At 41.0% G+C, this 14381-nt stretch overlaps 1 protein-coding gene across 1 annotated transcript in view; it reads left to right on the forward strand.

The window, feature by feature from the left end:
- Window positions 1–14381, forward strand: part of LOC121441672 (dedicator of cytokinesis protein 11) — a 202344-nt gene that overhangs the window by 152996 nt on the left and 34967 nt on the right. Inside the window, exons 41-45 of the mRNA XM_041642876.1 lie at window positions 549–731; window positions 4508–4621; window positions 6709–6924; window positions 7008–7065; window positions 12242–12348. Of these exons, the coding sequence (XP_041498810.1) occupies window positions 549–731; window positions 4508–4621; window positions 6709–6924; window positions 7008–7065; window positions 12242–12348 (678 nt within the window). The remainder of the gene's footprint in view (window positions 1–548; window positions 732–4507; window positions 4622–6708; window positions 6925–7007; window positions 7066–12241; window positions 12349–14381) is intronic.

The following is a 14381-nucleotide window of genomic DNA, read 5'->3' on the forward strand; positions in this document are numbered from 1 at the left end:
GTGTCTTAATTGGCACTGCTCATAGAGGAGAAAATGGACAGGCATAGATGAGCACTTAACCTATCTCTATTTTGTTAAAAATAAAATGATCACTTCACTCCTAAGGGCTTTCAGTTCTAATTTTTCTCAGCACATGGAACACTGAACACAGCGTTTAGATATAAAGCAAACACTACATAATGCAGACTGGTCTTCCCATTCTAAGACTCCATTTTAGAGGCATCATTCATCATTCATTTATTCAGTATGTCATTGAAACTCTGTCCCTCATAAGTTTTGCGCTATCTTGCGCTCTTCTCAGATTGACAACATTTATGACAAATACCTTTATGTTTTTGGAGTAACTGCAATACTGACTTGACTTGGCCCGTCATTGCTTGTCTGTGTAGTAACAAGCTCAGACTATCCTGAGAACAGAGCTCTGACTAGTATTAATTTGTTATCCTCTAAAGCACCCGGCATAGTTTTAGGTCAGGCACAGTCGACACTTGATAACTGGTGGACTTTAAGAGATTTTTCAGATTCTCACTTCTGTTTCCCTTGTCTAGTTTCCCTCAGCCTTTTTCAAAGGGAGAGTAAATATGTGCGCTGCATTTTGCTATGAGGTTTTAAAGTGCTGTACTTCAAAGATTAGCTCAACCAGGAATGAGGCATCTGCGCTTTTGTATCTTTTGATGAGAAACAACTTTGAGTATACCAAAAGGAAGACCTTCCTGAGGACACACTTACAGGTGAGTAGCAATCAAAGCTCTTCTTGATGGTTTCCTCTTCAGCCGCTGGCCTCTATCAAAACCAACATCTATAGCTAGAAAGGTAGCTCATTTGGTAAAGTACATTTCCTACAAGCAGGAGTACCTGAGTTTGAGCCCCAGAACCCACAGAAAAAAAAAAAAAAAAACTGGCCAGGTACTGGATTGATGGCTCAGTGGTTAAGAGCACTGGCTGTTTGCCCAGAGGATCTAGATTTGGTTTCTAGCACCTACACGGTGGCTCACAACCCTCTGTCACTCCATCCCAGGAGATTTGTTGTTCTCTTCTGTCCTCCTTGGGTACCAGGCATGTAAGTGGTTGTACACACAGGGATACAGACATACATGCAGGCAAAGTACCTGTATCACTCATACAATTTTTAAAGCCAGGCATGTGGCATGCACTTGTAATCCTAAGACTGAGGAAGCAGGGACAGACAAATTCCTGGGGCTCACTGAACAACCAGGCTAACCTTACTCGACAAGTTCTAAGCCATGCCCCCCCCCCCCCAAATTAAAATAGACAGCTTCCGAAGAATGGTACCCAACGTTGACCTCTGATCTCCACCACAGACACACATACGCACCTACAAACATGTGCCCAATCCCACCCCATGCCTCATAAAGATCAACATCTACAGGTACTTGGGAGGCTAAGGCAGGAAGATATTAACTTCAAGTCCTACCTTTCTGTCGAGTGAGGGCAATGCCAGCCTGGGTAACATGAAGGACACTATCTCAAAACAAAAGGTTAACACAGGGCTGAGGCTATAGCGCAGTGGTAGAGTGCTTGCCTAGCATGCACAAGGCTCTGGGTTCCAGTCTCAGGACTGCAAAAGAAATCAATATCTGACTTCCCCTTCCTGTGCTGTAGTTCTCAGACCATGTGACCATCTTGAAATGTGACTGGTCCAGACTGACATGTGCTGAAAGTTCAATTAATAAGTACATAAAAAATAGAACATCTATGTTGTCTTACATTGTTTATATACTAAAAGGATTTATTGACTTGGGAAGGTTTTTAAAATACATCAAAATAAATTTGTCAAATTTGGGAGTTAATTAAAATACATCAAAGTAAATTTCAGATCAGCAAGACGGTTCAGTGCATAAAAGTGTTTGCCGCCAGACCTGATGACCTGAGTTTGATCACCAAAACACACATGGTGAAACGATTAAACAAGCCAAATCAGCTGTTCTCTGAACTTCACATGTGCGCGGGCTCACGCACATGCGCGCTCGCGCGCGCGCACACGCACGCACACACACACACACAAAGTAAAGATGAGAAAAAAAAGTAAGTTTCACTTCCATCTCTCTCTCTTTGTAGCTACATAGATATGAGACTCACATCCTCTTTCCCGTGGACAAGGCTACTCTAAAGTCTAAGTTTGGAGTGCTTGCTGAGGTTCACATTCCATGGCAGTCTGCCCTGGAGCAGGCTGCTTCCTCGGCCTCGCTGGTGCTTCAGCTTCTTCAAATATAAATCAGGAGAAACTCTACCTTACAGTTTTTGTGAGGCTCAATTAAGATGACTAAGTAAGACGGTTAGATAATACACGGCAGGTGATGCCAAGCATGATGGCACACGCCTAAAATCCAAACACACTGGAGACTAAGACAGGAGGATTGCACGTTTGAGCCAGCCTGGGCTACAGGACAAGACCCTGCCTCAAAAGGCAAAAATTAAAAAAAAAAAATTGACCTGGGGGTGCTAGCATGCACCTGTATAGTCCCATTTACTTGAAAGGCCAAGGCAAGAGGATCACTTGAGCCCACAAGTTCAAGATTAATCTGGCTAACATGGCAAGACCCTATCTCAACAAATAATGGATTAGCCTCAAGATTTTGTGGAAATCTCAGAACTTATAGACATAACTATCTGTTTAACACATAGCTCAACTACTTACGTGCTGTGTGACCCTAGGCAAGTTGCTCAATCTGACTGAACCAGTTTGCTCATCTGTAAAATGAGGCCAAGTACTGGCCACCCTGCATGGTTAGTATGAGGGTGACAAATGAGATACAGAGAGCAACTGGCATGCTGCACAGCACAGAGAATACACTGTGCGGTAATTATTATTCCACATCTCCATAGCGTTGTGATTATTTGCTGAAACAACTCAGAATCTAAGCCCAGCTGGGACTTCTTGGCTCAGTAGGCTACTGATAATATACATAGTCTCTAGTTACAGATCTTCCTTGGTGTCCCATTAGAGCAATTTACTAGAGAAAAGGTTATTTATAGGGAAACAACCATTGGCTGCTTTTTTGAAAATGCCATCAATAAAGTACAATTCTAATAGAAAAATAATACTCCCTTAAAAATCTGCTATAAAGGAGCTGGAGAGATGGCTCAGTGGTTAAAAACACTGGTTGCTTTTCCAAAGGACCCAGGTTCAATTTCCAGCACCTGCATGGCAGCGCATAACGGCGTATAACTCCAGTTCCAGGGGATCTGATGCCCCCACATACAGACATACATGTAGGCAAAATACCAATGGAAATGAAATATTTAAAAATATTTTTTTAAAGGAACAGCACATGTAAAGATCCTGACTTAAGAGTCCCATCTGCCTTGCAGGAGGACATCCTCCAAGAAAACAAGTCTCTAAGTCTAGAGAGTGATGGTTGCAAACTAGAGCTAGCCAGCACTAGCTGTCAGCCCTTTACTGTTTGCTTTTGTGTGAAGTCAGTTGAATACCCACCACCCCTAATATATGGCTTTGATTAATTTACCAGGGTGCCTGAAATGTTTTATTAGAGTCCACTCTCTGGCCCTACTATCAGCTCTGTCAGTGCTTCATTTAATATAGATGAGTTAATAAATATAAAGACTTAGAACAGCATCTAGAATACAGAACGTGCTCAGTGAAGAGTTACCTACAGGCTAGAGAAATGGCCCAGTGCCTAAAAGTGTTTGCTATCAAGCCTGATAGCCAGAATCTGATACCTGGGCCCTTCGTGGTAGAACGCGAAAAATAAATCCCACAAGTTGTCTTCTGATCCATACATGCATGCTGTGGCATCGCGCACCCCCACACGCAAGGAAGCAAATAAAATAAAATAAGCAAATGTAAGAGAAATGTAAAGCCTTAACTAGCCACTAAAGTCAGAATTTGGATGTCAGGCGCTTTGACTCCAGAGCCTGCGCTCATAGTCACTACTGTATCTTGTCTTCTTGGATCGAGAGGAAGGTATCGAGCCGTTAACGTTTGAGCATGACTTATTTTGACATTCACCCAAGGTTGTAGACTAGTGCATTATATAAACTAGACAAGTAATATAGAGTGAGAAACTGTCAAAGAGAAAGGTCGGTCACGCCCAAACTCATCCTAACCACCAGCGTGTGAGCACATTCAGAGGGAGGACCTGATCGCCACCATTGTATCAGGTGTGTGGTGGAGAATCTCTAGCTCTTTGTCCTTGTCATCACTCTTTATTTTTAAAGGCCGGGTTTCACCATATAATCCTGGCGCCCCCGAAACTCACAGTGATCCTATTGTTGCCTCTGCCTCTACACCTCTCTGCCTCTGCCTCCTGAGTACAGGGATTACAAACACACACCACAACCCATGACTTTGCAAAATCTTTCAAAGGAGCATTTGAAAGCTGAGCATGGCAGCAAAAGTCTGCAGGAAGACAAAGAAGTTAGATGCTAGCCTGGACACAGTGTAATGTTTCCCCTCGCCACCTCCTAAAGCAGGATTTTTTTTAAAAAAAAATTAAAAAAAAACAACCTTTATTTCTTCCCACAGATAATAATTGCTGTGAGTCAGCTGATAGCTGATGTTGCACTAAGTGGAGGATCAAGATTTCAGGAGTCTTTGTTCATTATCAATAATTTTGCAAACAGCGACAGACCTATGAAGGTATGGAGTAAACTGAAGCCACTTTGGCCAGGATTGTGAGTCACTGGTAGAATGTGTGCTTACCTTGTACGGTGAATGCCCTGGGTTTGATCCCCATCATCAAAATAATGAATAAGAACCCCTTTAACTAACAAAGGGAGTTTATGCCATGGAACTGTCATGGAATTCACAGTTACTGTTAGTGTGGAATGTATAGGATGTGAGCTTTATGAGCTGCTGGCTTTTACATGCCACCGGCTTTCCAGAAGTTATAATTCGGCATGAACTGAGTAGATTAAACAAATGAGCATCTGGTAGTAATCGAATCAGTGTCATTTTCTCTGCTTGACTTCTAAACTTACTCAGAAGATACAAGTATTTTTCATTCTTAACAATTGTTACCATTTGTAATACTGGCTAATTAAATCCCGTGAATGAAATGTAAGAAAAATCTCAGAATGGCTAACAGATCCACGGACAGCAGAGGAGAAATGGCACAAAAGGGTTTCATTGTTTGTCAGTTCTGTGACTTTGGAAAGTTATGGTGACTGATTGTGTGGCTTGCTGGAACAATCCGAAGCTGTCATTCTTCAGCACCAGTTTGTCAGAATCACACGGAAGATTCTGACCACCATGGCTCTTCACACATGCCTAAAAACTAGAGCAGTGTAAAAATGCATCTCTTGTTGGGTTGCCTGGAGGACAGGTCCTGATATCCTCCCAGGGAGATAAATTGTCCTCATTCTTGGGAAAAGGTCATATTCTAGTATATTTGACAATACTGTATAAAATCTGAAAAAAAAAATCGAAAACTATCAGTCACAACATACTTGATGCTTGGGACATGTAGAATCTGTCTACCAAAAACCCATTCCCATAGGAATGCTGCTTACAGGGAGAAAAACACGAAGCTGTGCCAGCTGCTCACAGGCTGGGAAAGTTTGCTTTTCAAGCAGCGATGCTGGTTTCCCAGGGGATCATTATACACTCCAACTAATCCCATGAGCACAGAAGCAATGTATACTATTTCTGCTATTGTACTCATGCTCCAATAATTCATGTCCCTCCCAGTTGTTACCATGCTCAATGCCATATTATACAGGTAGGTAGTGACGTTTTCCAAGAGAATAGGGCTGATGTTGGTTCTCCTTGAGAAGAACTATCTCCTTTGCTTTCCCTTGATTCATTTGTGAATGACTTAGTTGCATCTGCTAAGGCCACCATTACCAACAAACCCTGGTAAATTAAGGTAAGCCTTTCCTTCAGGAAGTAGAGTTTCTGTTAATAAGCAGAAAGGGCTAAGATGCATGTCTATTAATTATTGTAATTATTTTTAAAGCAGACAGAAAGGCAGAACCATATATTATATTCGTATTAAGTCCCATCACCATGTACTTGCCCCATCCATGTCTTGAGGTCAGAAACACTTTCAGAGTTGAATCTCTCTGGAGTGTGATGTAACTCACAACCTCTCATTTGTGGAAATGGAAAATTGGCAGCAGGCTTTTCACTGCGGTGTGCATTATAGTCGGTGGGCAAGATAGGCACACTTAGCAGTACGGAAAATTGTCTGTCAAGCACTAGTTCTGGAGCCAGATCGCCTGGATAGAAGTTCTGTCTCCATGACTTACCAACAGGGGCACATTGGTTGAACCTCTCAACTGCTCTGTGCCTTGGTTTTCCCGTTGGTAGAAGTGCAAGGAAAGACTACTTAATATATAGGATTCTTGTAGAAATGAAAACATATAATGTATCCATCTTAGTACCTGGTACCGATGTGCTGCCAATAACTGTCAGTTACTGTTATAAGTAAACCATAAACATCCAGCATCTAAAGCCAGATAGTGTGGCTTCAAAGGTCATGTTTTTCCGTGTGCTTTAAGTATATTGCCCTCAAGTTCAAAAGCCTTTGAAGCCTAGCTGGTTACATATATTTTAAAATAACTAATTAAAGCCCCTTTAGACATGCCACATCCAATGCAGTACCCTGAACAGTTAACAAGGAATAGGAACCATAGTATGTTCCCCAGGATTGGATGATCACGCTTAGACCTTATTGATAAGGCTGCTAAATATATGGGTCTTGTTTTGTTTTGTTTTGAAATTAGGCAACTGCTTTTCCCACAGAAGTCAAAGATTTGACCAAGAGAATCCGAACTGTTCTTATGGCCACTGCCCAAATGAAGGAGCATGAGAAAGACCCGGAAATGCTGATTGACCTCCAGTATAGCTTAGCTAAATCTTATGCCAGCACACCAGAGCTGAGGAAAACCTGGCTCGACAGCATGGCCAAAATTCATCTAAAAAATGGAGATTTTTCCGAGGTGACTACTTAAAATCATGTTTCCCTAGGACTCCTCAAACTCCTTTGAACACGCTCTGACACTTCTTTGTCATCTGTTTCCAGGCTGCAATGTGCTATGTCCATGTCGCGGCTCTCGTGGCAGAATTTCTTCACCGAAAGAGTAAGACCTTCCTGTTTTGAGATGGGAGGACTCTCAGCTGGCAAAATAATTTTTATCTTTGCAGCTTCCAATTGTGAATGGACTAGAATGGGGCTTTTTGAAAAAATGTGTTTACCTTCAGCCTCATTGAGTGCTGAACAGACGTTGTTATAAAAGAAAGCTGGATTGCTCATTTTGGCTTCGGTTTCTGTAGGAGGTTACAAGAATAAGTTAAATAGTACATGGCTGGGCCTGATGCCCAGTGTTTATTTCCCAAGACTATCTCCCTGGATGACTGCCACAAATTAAATTCTTCTTAGGGCTCATGAGAAGCTCTGTGTAATACAGGCAGATCACTTCGTTCCCCTTCCTCATCTTTTACCAACAGCTGTCCCTGGATTAGGTATCTAGAGCCATTTTTACGCAGTGACATCTAAGGGACGTCAGGCCCTCGGAGGACATCAATGGCTCTGCATTCCTCATTCAAGATTTCCAATTCCCGGATCAGCCTCCGTGCTTCTCTGTCCCAAATAATCTTGCTGTGTGTTATAACTACTCGGATAGCAAAACAATTGAGTAAGGTTTAAAAGTTAACTTGCAGCGGCGATTGCAATCAAGACATCTGCTATGTATCACAGTGCTTAAGCTGCTGCTTCCTTCAAGCCAGTCAACCAAATAACATGAGGGCAAAACGAAAGCAGCTTAAGGGAGTCCTGTTACTCAAGCTTTGACTATGAGGACACAGCCTCGTTTTTTAACTCTAGATTTTCTGTGTTTTTCATTCACATCTAAGGTTCAGTGTTCCATTGCCTCCTATAAAATAATGGCCATTGTGGAGATTCTTCCCAAACGCAATGATAAAGATTAAATTATGCATTCCTTTCATTTAAATTTGGGGCCGGGGTAGGATCGTGTGTAGCCCAAGCAGGCCTCAAACTTGCTATGTAACCAAGGATGACCTTGGACTACTTCTCTTGCCTCTTGCTCCCAAGTGCTGGTAGTGCTGGTATTACAGGCATGCACCCCCGTACCCACCCAGTTCATGCAGCATTGGATATCAAACCCAGAGCTGTGTGAATGTTGAGAAAGCAAGCATACTGCCATCTGAGCAATATCTCCAGCATTTTACTCTTTTTTAAATTAGTATTTTAATACTGTAGTAGTTCTGAACAATCTAGGTTTTCAAATTGGTATACTCAGCTAGGGGTTATAGGGCTCTATAAATCCCAACATACTGAGACTAAGGCAGGAAGACTGCCAAAACCCCAAGGTAGCCTGAACTACATGGTGACTTCCAAATCAGAGTGGATTACAGAGTATGAACCTGAAATAGAATTCCAGAGTCACTAAGAATTATTAAGAATAACTCTATAGATTTTGAAAATAGGTAATTATATTAGAAATTCTTCCTGAGAATCTTGTTTTACTCACAAATACAAAGACTTTAAATTAAACAAAAATTAAGAATGATTTATTTAAAAAAAAACCAAAAAATTAGTGTATTCCAATTTTCTCCTTTTAGTGCATATATTTCTTTCATTTTTTTCTTTTTTTCTGGTTCTAGGGATTGATCAGATGGCTACAGTCATGGTTAGCATGTACTCTGGCACCAAGCTATACACCCGGTCTCTACGAGTAGTTCTAAAATGGAGAAAGGGTTTATGAAAATAAGACTCATTTCATCTTTTTAAAATTATAACACTGATGTGTTTGTCAAGTTACCCTAAAAACAAAACTTGATGTCATACACCCACAATTCCCAATCCATTGACATGAAGACCTTGAACACAGTACTGTGACTTTAAATGCTTTCCAAAGAAACTGGCTTCTGGCTAGCCCAGCTTTCTAGTTAGCGTTGAAGTGAGGGGTCCAGGCCCATCAAGAACAAACCCTTCAGATTTTGAAAATAGGTAACTATATTAGAAATTCTTCCCAAGAACCTTGTTTTGTTCACAGGTAAAAGACCTTCAGTCTAAGTAAAACCAAGAATGACTTTTCCATTAGCCCATCCTTAACTTTAGAAAGATCTTTTTTGCTCTAGTTGTTTAAACATTAAGCAGCTACCTTCATCACCAATCTGACCTGTCTTAACAAGTGGATGCAGCCCAAACTTGTCACTGAAGTATTTCATAATACCCTTAAGGTACTTACTAATCCTTCACTAAAATCACAGAGCTAAGGAGGAAAAATGATGTTTTTCAGTTTAAACAAAGAGATGTTAAATTTGAATGCTGTTAAACCCTGTCTCGAACCCCCCCCCCCAAAAAAAAATTGAATGCTGTTTATATATTTATTTACGGGTTCTGTCTATTTTAGAGCCTGGAAAATTTTACTTCCTTGAACTAGAGAGCCTTATTCTAAAAGAGTAGCAGGAGCAGAAACTCCTCAGGGTTTTTCCACCTCAGCTTCAGGGATTCAAAAACAAATCTCCAAAACAGCTTCTTTCTTCAATTAGCTGCTTAAACTATGAGAAGGATATCAAGATAGATGGCTAATGTAAAACAGTTAAGTGCACTATAAAAATATTCTTAATCAAGATGGACTAAAATGCTGCCTAGATGACACATTGGAGGCATGTAGACTGCTTTTGTAAATAATTAAGTTTGTTCGCTCTGGCAGTTTCCTGGCCCCAAGGGATAGCTGCTATCCATTGTGAGAACTCTGCAACCCAGCACTATTAGAAAAGTCTAGAAAAGACCCCAATATTTAAGCAAAATATGCTTTAAATATCATTCAGTGATGACCATGAAAATACTCTGGAGTTCTTTATTTTCAATTAATTGTCCATTGATATGGACTATAAAAGGCGTGTTTACATTGTAAATCCCTGACAGGTGTCTAGCAGGAATGTCTAAACACTGTACTCATTTCCCCTCCTCCCTCTCTCTCCCTCCCTCTGGGATGGAAATCAGGGTGGCATATGTAGGACACAAGGCCTCCATTGTTGAGTTATGCCCTCGGCTGGCCCTTAAGCCATTTCTCTTGAAGTGAGCTACAAAAAATATTCTTAATTGCAATGGAATAGAACGCCAATTAGCTGATACATTGGAAGCAAATGTTCTATCATTTAGACTTTTTTAAAAAATAAAAACAAAGTTTGTTCTATCCAGTTGTTTCCTGGCCCCGAGGGGTATCTGCATAAGTGAAAGACCACTGCTAGAACCTTCCATTCCTTGTTTCAGGCACTGAAGTGCCAGGAAAAGGGGGAAGAAGGAAGCCAAGAATGGTGGATCATGCCTGTAATTGCAGCATTCAGGAGTGGGAAGGTTAGAAGTTTGAGGCTAGCCTGGGCCACGTAGGGAGTCCTGGCTACAGTGGGAGACCTTGTCTCATTCTTGCCACTCCCTGTGAGAAGAAAGAACAAGAGAAAAGAAAATGAAAGTGGAAGGAGTGTACAGTTGACCCTGACCCCACCCCAACCTCCCCACCCCAGACTCCCCACCCCACCCTCAAACAGCCAGCCTTCCACTTGCTCTTTGTACCAGAGGCACCTTACAGATTCTCATGCCCTTCCCTTTAGCCAAGTCAAGTGGAAAGAGTGACAGTGGGGCTTTGTTGTTACTCTTTCTTGTCCCCAAATATAACCTTCAAGATAAGTCAGACTGTCTTTCATTTTGTCTGAGAACCTCAGCCTTTCTGGATCTCCCTCTCTAAGAGACTTTGGCATTCTTCGCTCTTTTCCTGAGAGAGGGCACAACTCTTTCCCCCAGGGAAGACAAGAGTCAAGTTTTCTGCATTCTTGAACCACCACATAGCATCCTCTTTAAGAGTTTGGATTCCCTCGGAAGCCCATAAGATGTAATGTCCTTCCCCATAGCATCTCTTCCCATTCCTTATAGGGTAATGCCGCTTCCATTCCCAAGTCTTTGTTCTCAGTGTCTATAGCTAAAATGCCACAAAGCACTTCATTTCTTTGTTTGTCCCTAGTCATCACCCTTTCTGCTCTCACCTCAAGATGTTACCACTTACTCTTCTGGCTGGCACTCATATTTCATTAAGAATTGGCACTACTACCCCCACCTCCAAAATCCTACCCACTCTTTTCGTGGGATAACTTGAACTCCAACTGGTTGTACCTACCTGGACTGGTTCCATCTTTAGAATGGCACGTGGGCATACGAAAGCAGTAGCTATGAAGCATTAAGATCAAGAATCCAAGTCAAAGCTAAGTGGAGGGTACCTCACCCATAATCTCAGCGCTTGGGAGGCAGAGATAGGAAGACAGATGTAAGTTTGATATTAGGTGCTTCTAAAGTGCGCTTTGTTTGTTCTCTAAATCACAAGATCCCAGAAAACCCAGGCTCTAGGAAGACACGTAGCTCTATCTGTCTTCTCACTCCACAAATAACAATTGGGGCCATAGTTGTAAAAAGTTGTTTTCAGGTGGAGTTTACTTCCCCCCTTCCCAGGGCTCCAGCTGACAGCATTTATCTTGAGAAATCGGCTTTAAGACATTGATGGGCTTATTTAGCACTAATAATGCATTCTGTCCTTTTTACATGCTAGGCTCTATTCCAAACATGTGTTCATGTAATTCTCACAAATTAACCTTTATTATTATTCTTGTTATAGTAGTGGCGGTACTGATGATGATGAAGAAACATTATAAATATTAGGGAAACAAACATTCAAATTCCCACAGTGAAGCAGTGGTAGTGTCAGGTCTGTCTAACTTTCCAATCTGTGGGGCTTTTTCATGCTCCAGTCTCCCCAAGGGTGTTTTCTCTCTGCCATGTGTTTCGCTTCCTGCCTGTCATGTAAATCCTAGGACAGTGTCTTCCAATAACTGACTGATTTCCCTTTCCAACTCTCAGTGAAATTTAAACACTAGAGATGATTCTAGAGGTCATTCAGTTGTTACCCCCAAAGTGTTTGCCTTCTTGTCTAGGTGATAGACAATACGCACAAACGATAAGTATTTTATATTATTTTTACACTAGGAAATCATCTACACTAGCTATTAAAGATGGTGTACCAAAAACACAACTTACAATGAATTATGGCTCTTTGGGGGCAGGGAAGAGAGTGGTAGTATTTCTGAGTAATACTTGAAATTATTTTTATGGCTAAAATTTGTTCTTATGACTTTGACCCAAAGTCATTTGTGTTATAAAAATAGTGTATCCTTTTAAGGGTGTCTGTCATTTACCAAACATTTTTTGTAATAAATATGCTCCCTTTCTGATTTTTCACACAGAATTATTCCCTAGTGGCTGTTCAGCCTTCAAGAAAATTACTCCCAATATAGATGAAGAAGGAGCCATGAAAGAAGATGCTGGAATGATGGATGTTCATTACAGTGAAGTAAGATCCCAGGCTTGCACTGTTATTGTTTGTCATTTATAGAAATTTCCCATTTCAGGATTGGTTTGTATTAAAAGTTACTAGATCTGACTAAACTTCAAAAGTGACTAAGAATCGGTGAACTTTAAGCCATAAAACTTCCTAAGCAAAGGAATTCCTTTTGACAGGGTAGAATCTTGTCTCTGCGACTCTCCCCACTGTCTTGTTTTAAAAGGCAACATTTAGAGGACTGGAAAGATGACTTAGCAGTGCTTGTTGATTTTTCTGGGGACCCAGGTTTGATTCCCAGTACTCACATGGTGATTCATAACCACCTGTAATTCCAGTTTCAGGGGCTCTGGTACCCTCTTCTGGCCTTCTTGGACACCAGGCACTCATATAGTATACATAAATACACGCAGCAAAACACCTGTAAGATAAAATAGATAGAACTAATTCTTAAAATGCAGTGTCTGTGACAAGAACCCATCCAGCATATGAAAAAGGACTCCACCACCCAGAGTTAACATTGTCTTCTAATTCAAATAGGCAAAAACATATGGAACAAAGTAGTACAAATGGAAAATAGCTGGCTCCCTGCTTCAGATGAATAGAAAACAGCTTTAGTTGTCCATCAGTGAAGATCTATTAAGCAGTAGCATAGGAGGAAATCTATAGACTTGCTAATAGAAGGGCTATAAAATGATGAACTATGATCTCCAATGACTCTGGAAATCATCATTAAAATAATAAAAGTATGTGTCTTGCAGAGTCAGAGGTGTAAAGCAAGAACGGTTAACAGGTTGTGACATGAGAGGTGGGTTATAGGAGGCTGGATAGGGACTGGAGGCAGAGTCCAGGAGGAGGCTAGTCTAATTAGTTGTCCGGGTGTGGGACTATCACGGTCTAAGCCAGAATAGCAAAAGATCCATGTTAGACATGTAGCTCAGTTGGCAGAGTACTTGCCTTGCATGCATAAGTCCTGAGTTTGATCCTCAGCTTCATATAAACTGGATAGGATGGTGCACACCTATACTTCAGTACTTGGAAGGTAGAAGCAGGAGGATCAGAAGTTTCATTTCAAGCCCACCTTAAGATACATAGAGTATGGGAAGCCAGCCTGAGCTGCATGAAACCCTGCCCCCTCCCCCCCCAAAAAAAAACAAAAAAAAATAACTTAGGAAATACCATTAGGAATGGAAGAAGAAAAAATGCTGCTTAGGAGAGGTCTGGGAATTGTGGGAAAACAATAGCTGCTTTTTGCAGGAAAAGTGATGAGTACTTATTTTTTAACTGTAAAAAAGTTTGAATTATATATTTTCATGGAAGATACATGCAGACAATAATTAAATAATGCAATGAGTAAATAATGTTGGACTTAGACACCAGCAATTATCTTTAAAAGCGTTATATAATTGAACTATCCAAAGTTTGTATTTGTATGCTAGAGGATAAGAGAAGAGGGGAGTGGCTATCATTATCATGACAGGTACATGACAATGCTACAAAGAAACTGTCTTTAAAATAAAAATATTTTAAAATGGAAGGTATTGCTTATAAAATAAAATTCCAAATGCCAAGCTATTTTGTTTGTTTTGTTTTGTTTCAAGACAGGATTTCCCTGTATAGCCTTGGAGCCTGTCCTGGAATTCACTCTGTAGACTAGGCTGGCCTTAAACTCACAGAGATCTGCCTGCCTCTGCCTCCCGAGTGCTGGGATTAAAGGCGTGTGTCACCACTGACCGGCTATTTATGTATATATTTTAAGAAGCTTCTACTGTATTAGGTTTCAATATACAACCCTCAAATGACCCTTGGTTTTAGCTGTCCCTCCCCATATCCCTCCATTAGCCCCTTTCCTTCCCCCTCCTTCTTGATCTTCCTATTTCAGTAACCCCATCCATTCATAAATCCATAACTATTCTATTTCCCCTTCCTAAGGTGATCCAATCCTACCTTTAGTCTCTTACTCTATACATAATCTCTGTGGTTATATGGATTGTAGCCTTCTTATCACACTTGACAGCTAATACAACAAACAAGCAAACAGATGC

This window comes from Microtus oregoni, unplaced genomic scaffold, assembly GCF_018167655.1.
Source record: "Microtus oregoni isolate MIOR12 unplaced genomic scaffold, Mior012 000080F_ref0000499, whole genome shotgun sequence".
NCBI lineage: Eukaryota > Metazoa > Chordata > Mammalia > Rodentia > Cricetidae > Microtus > Microtus oregoni.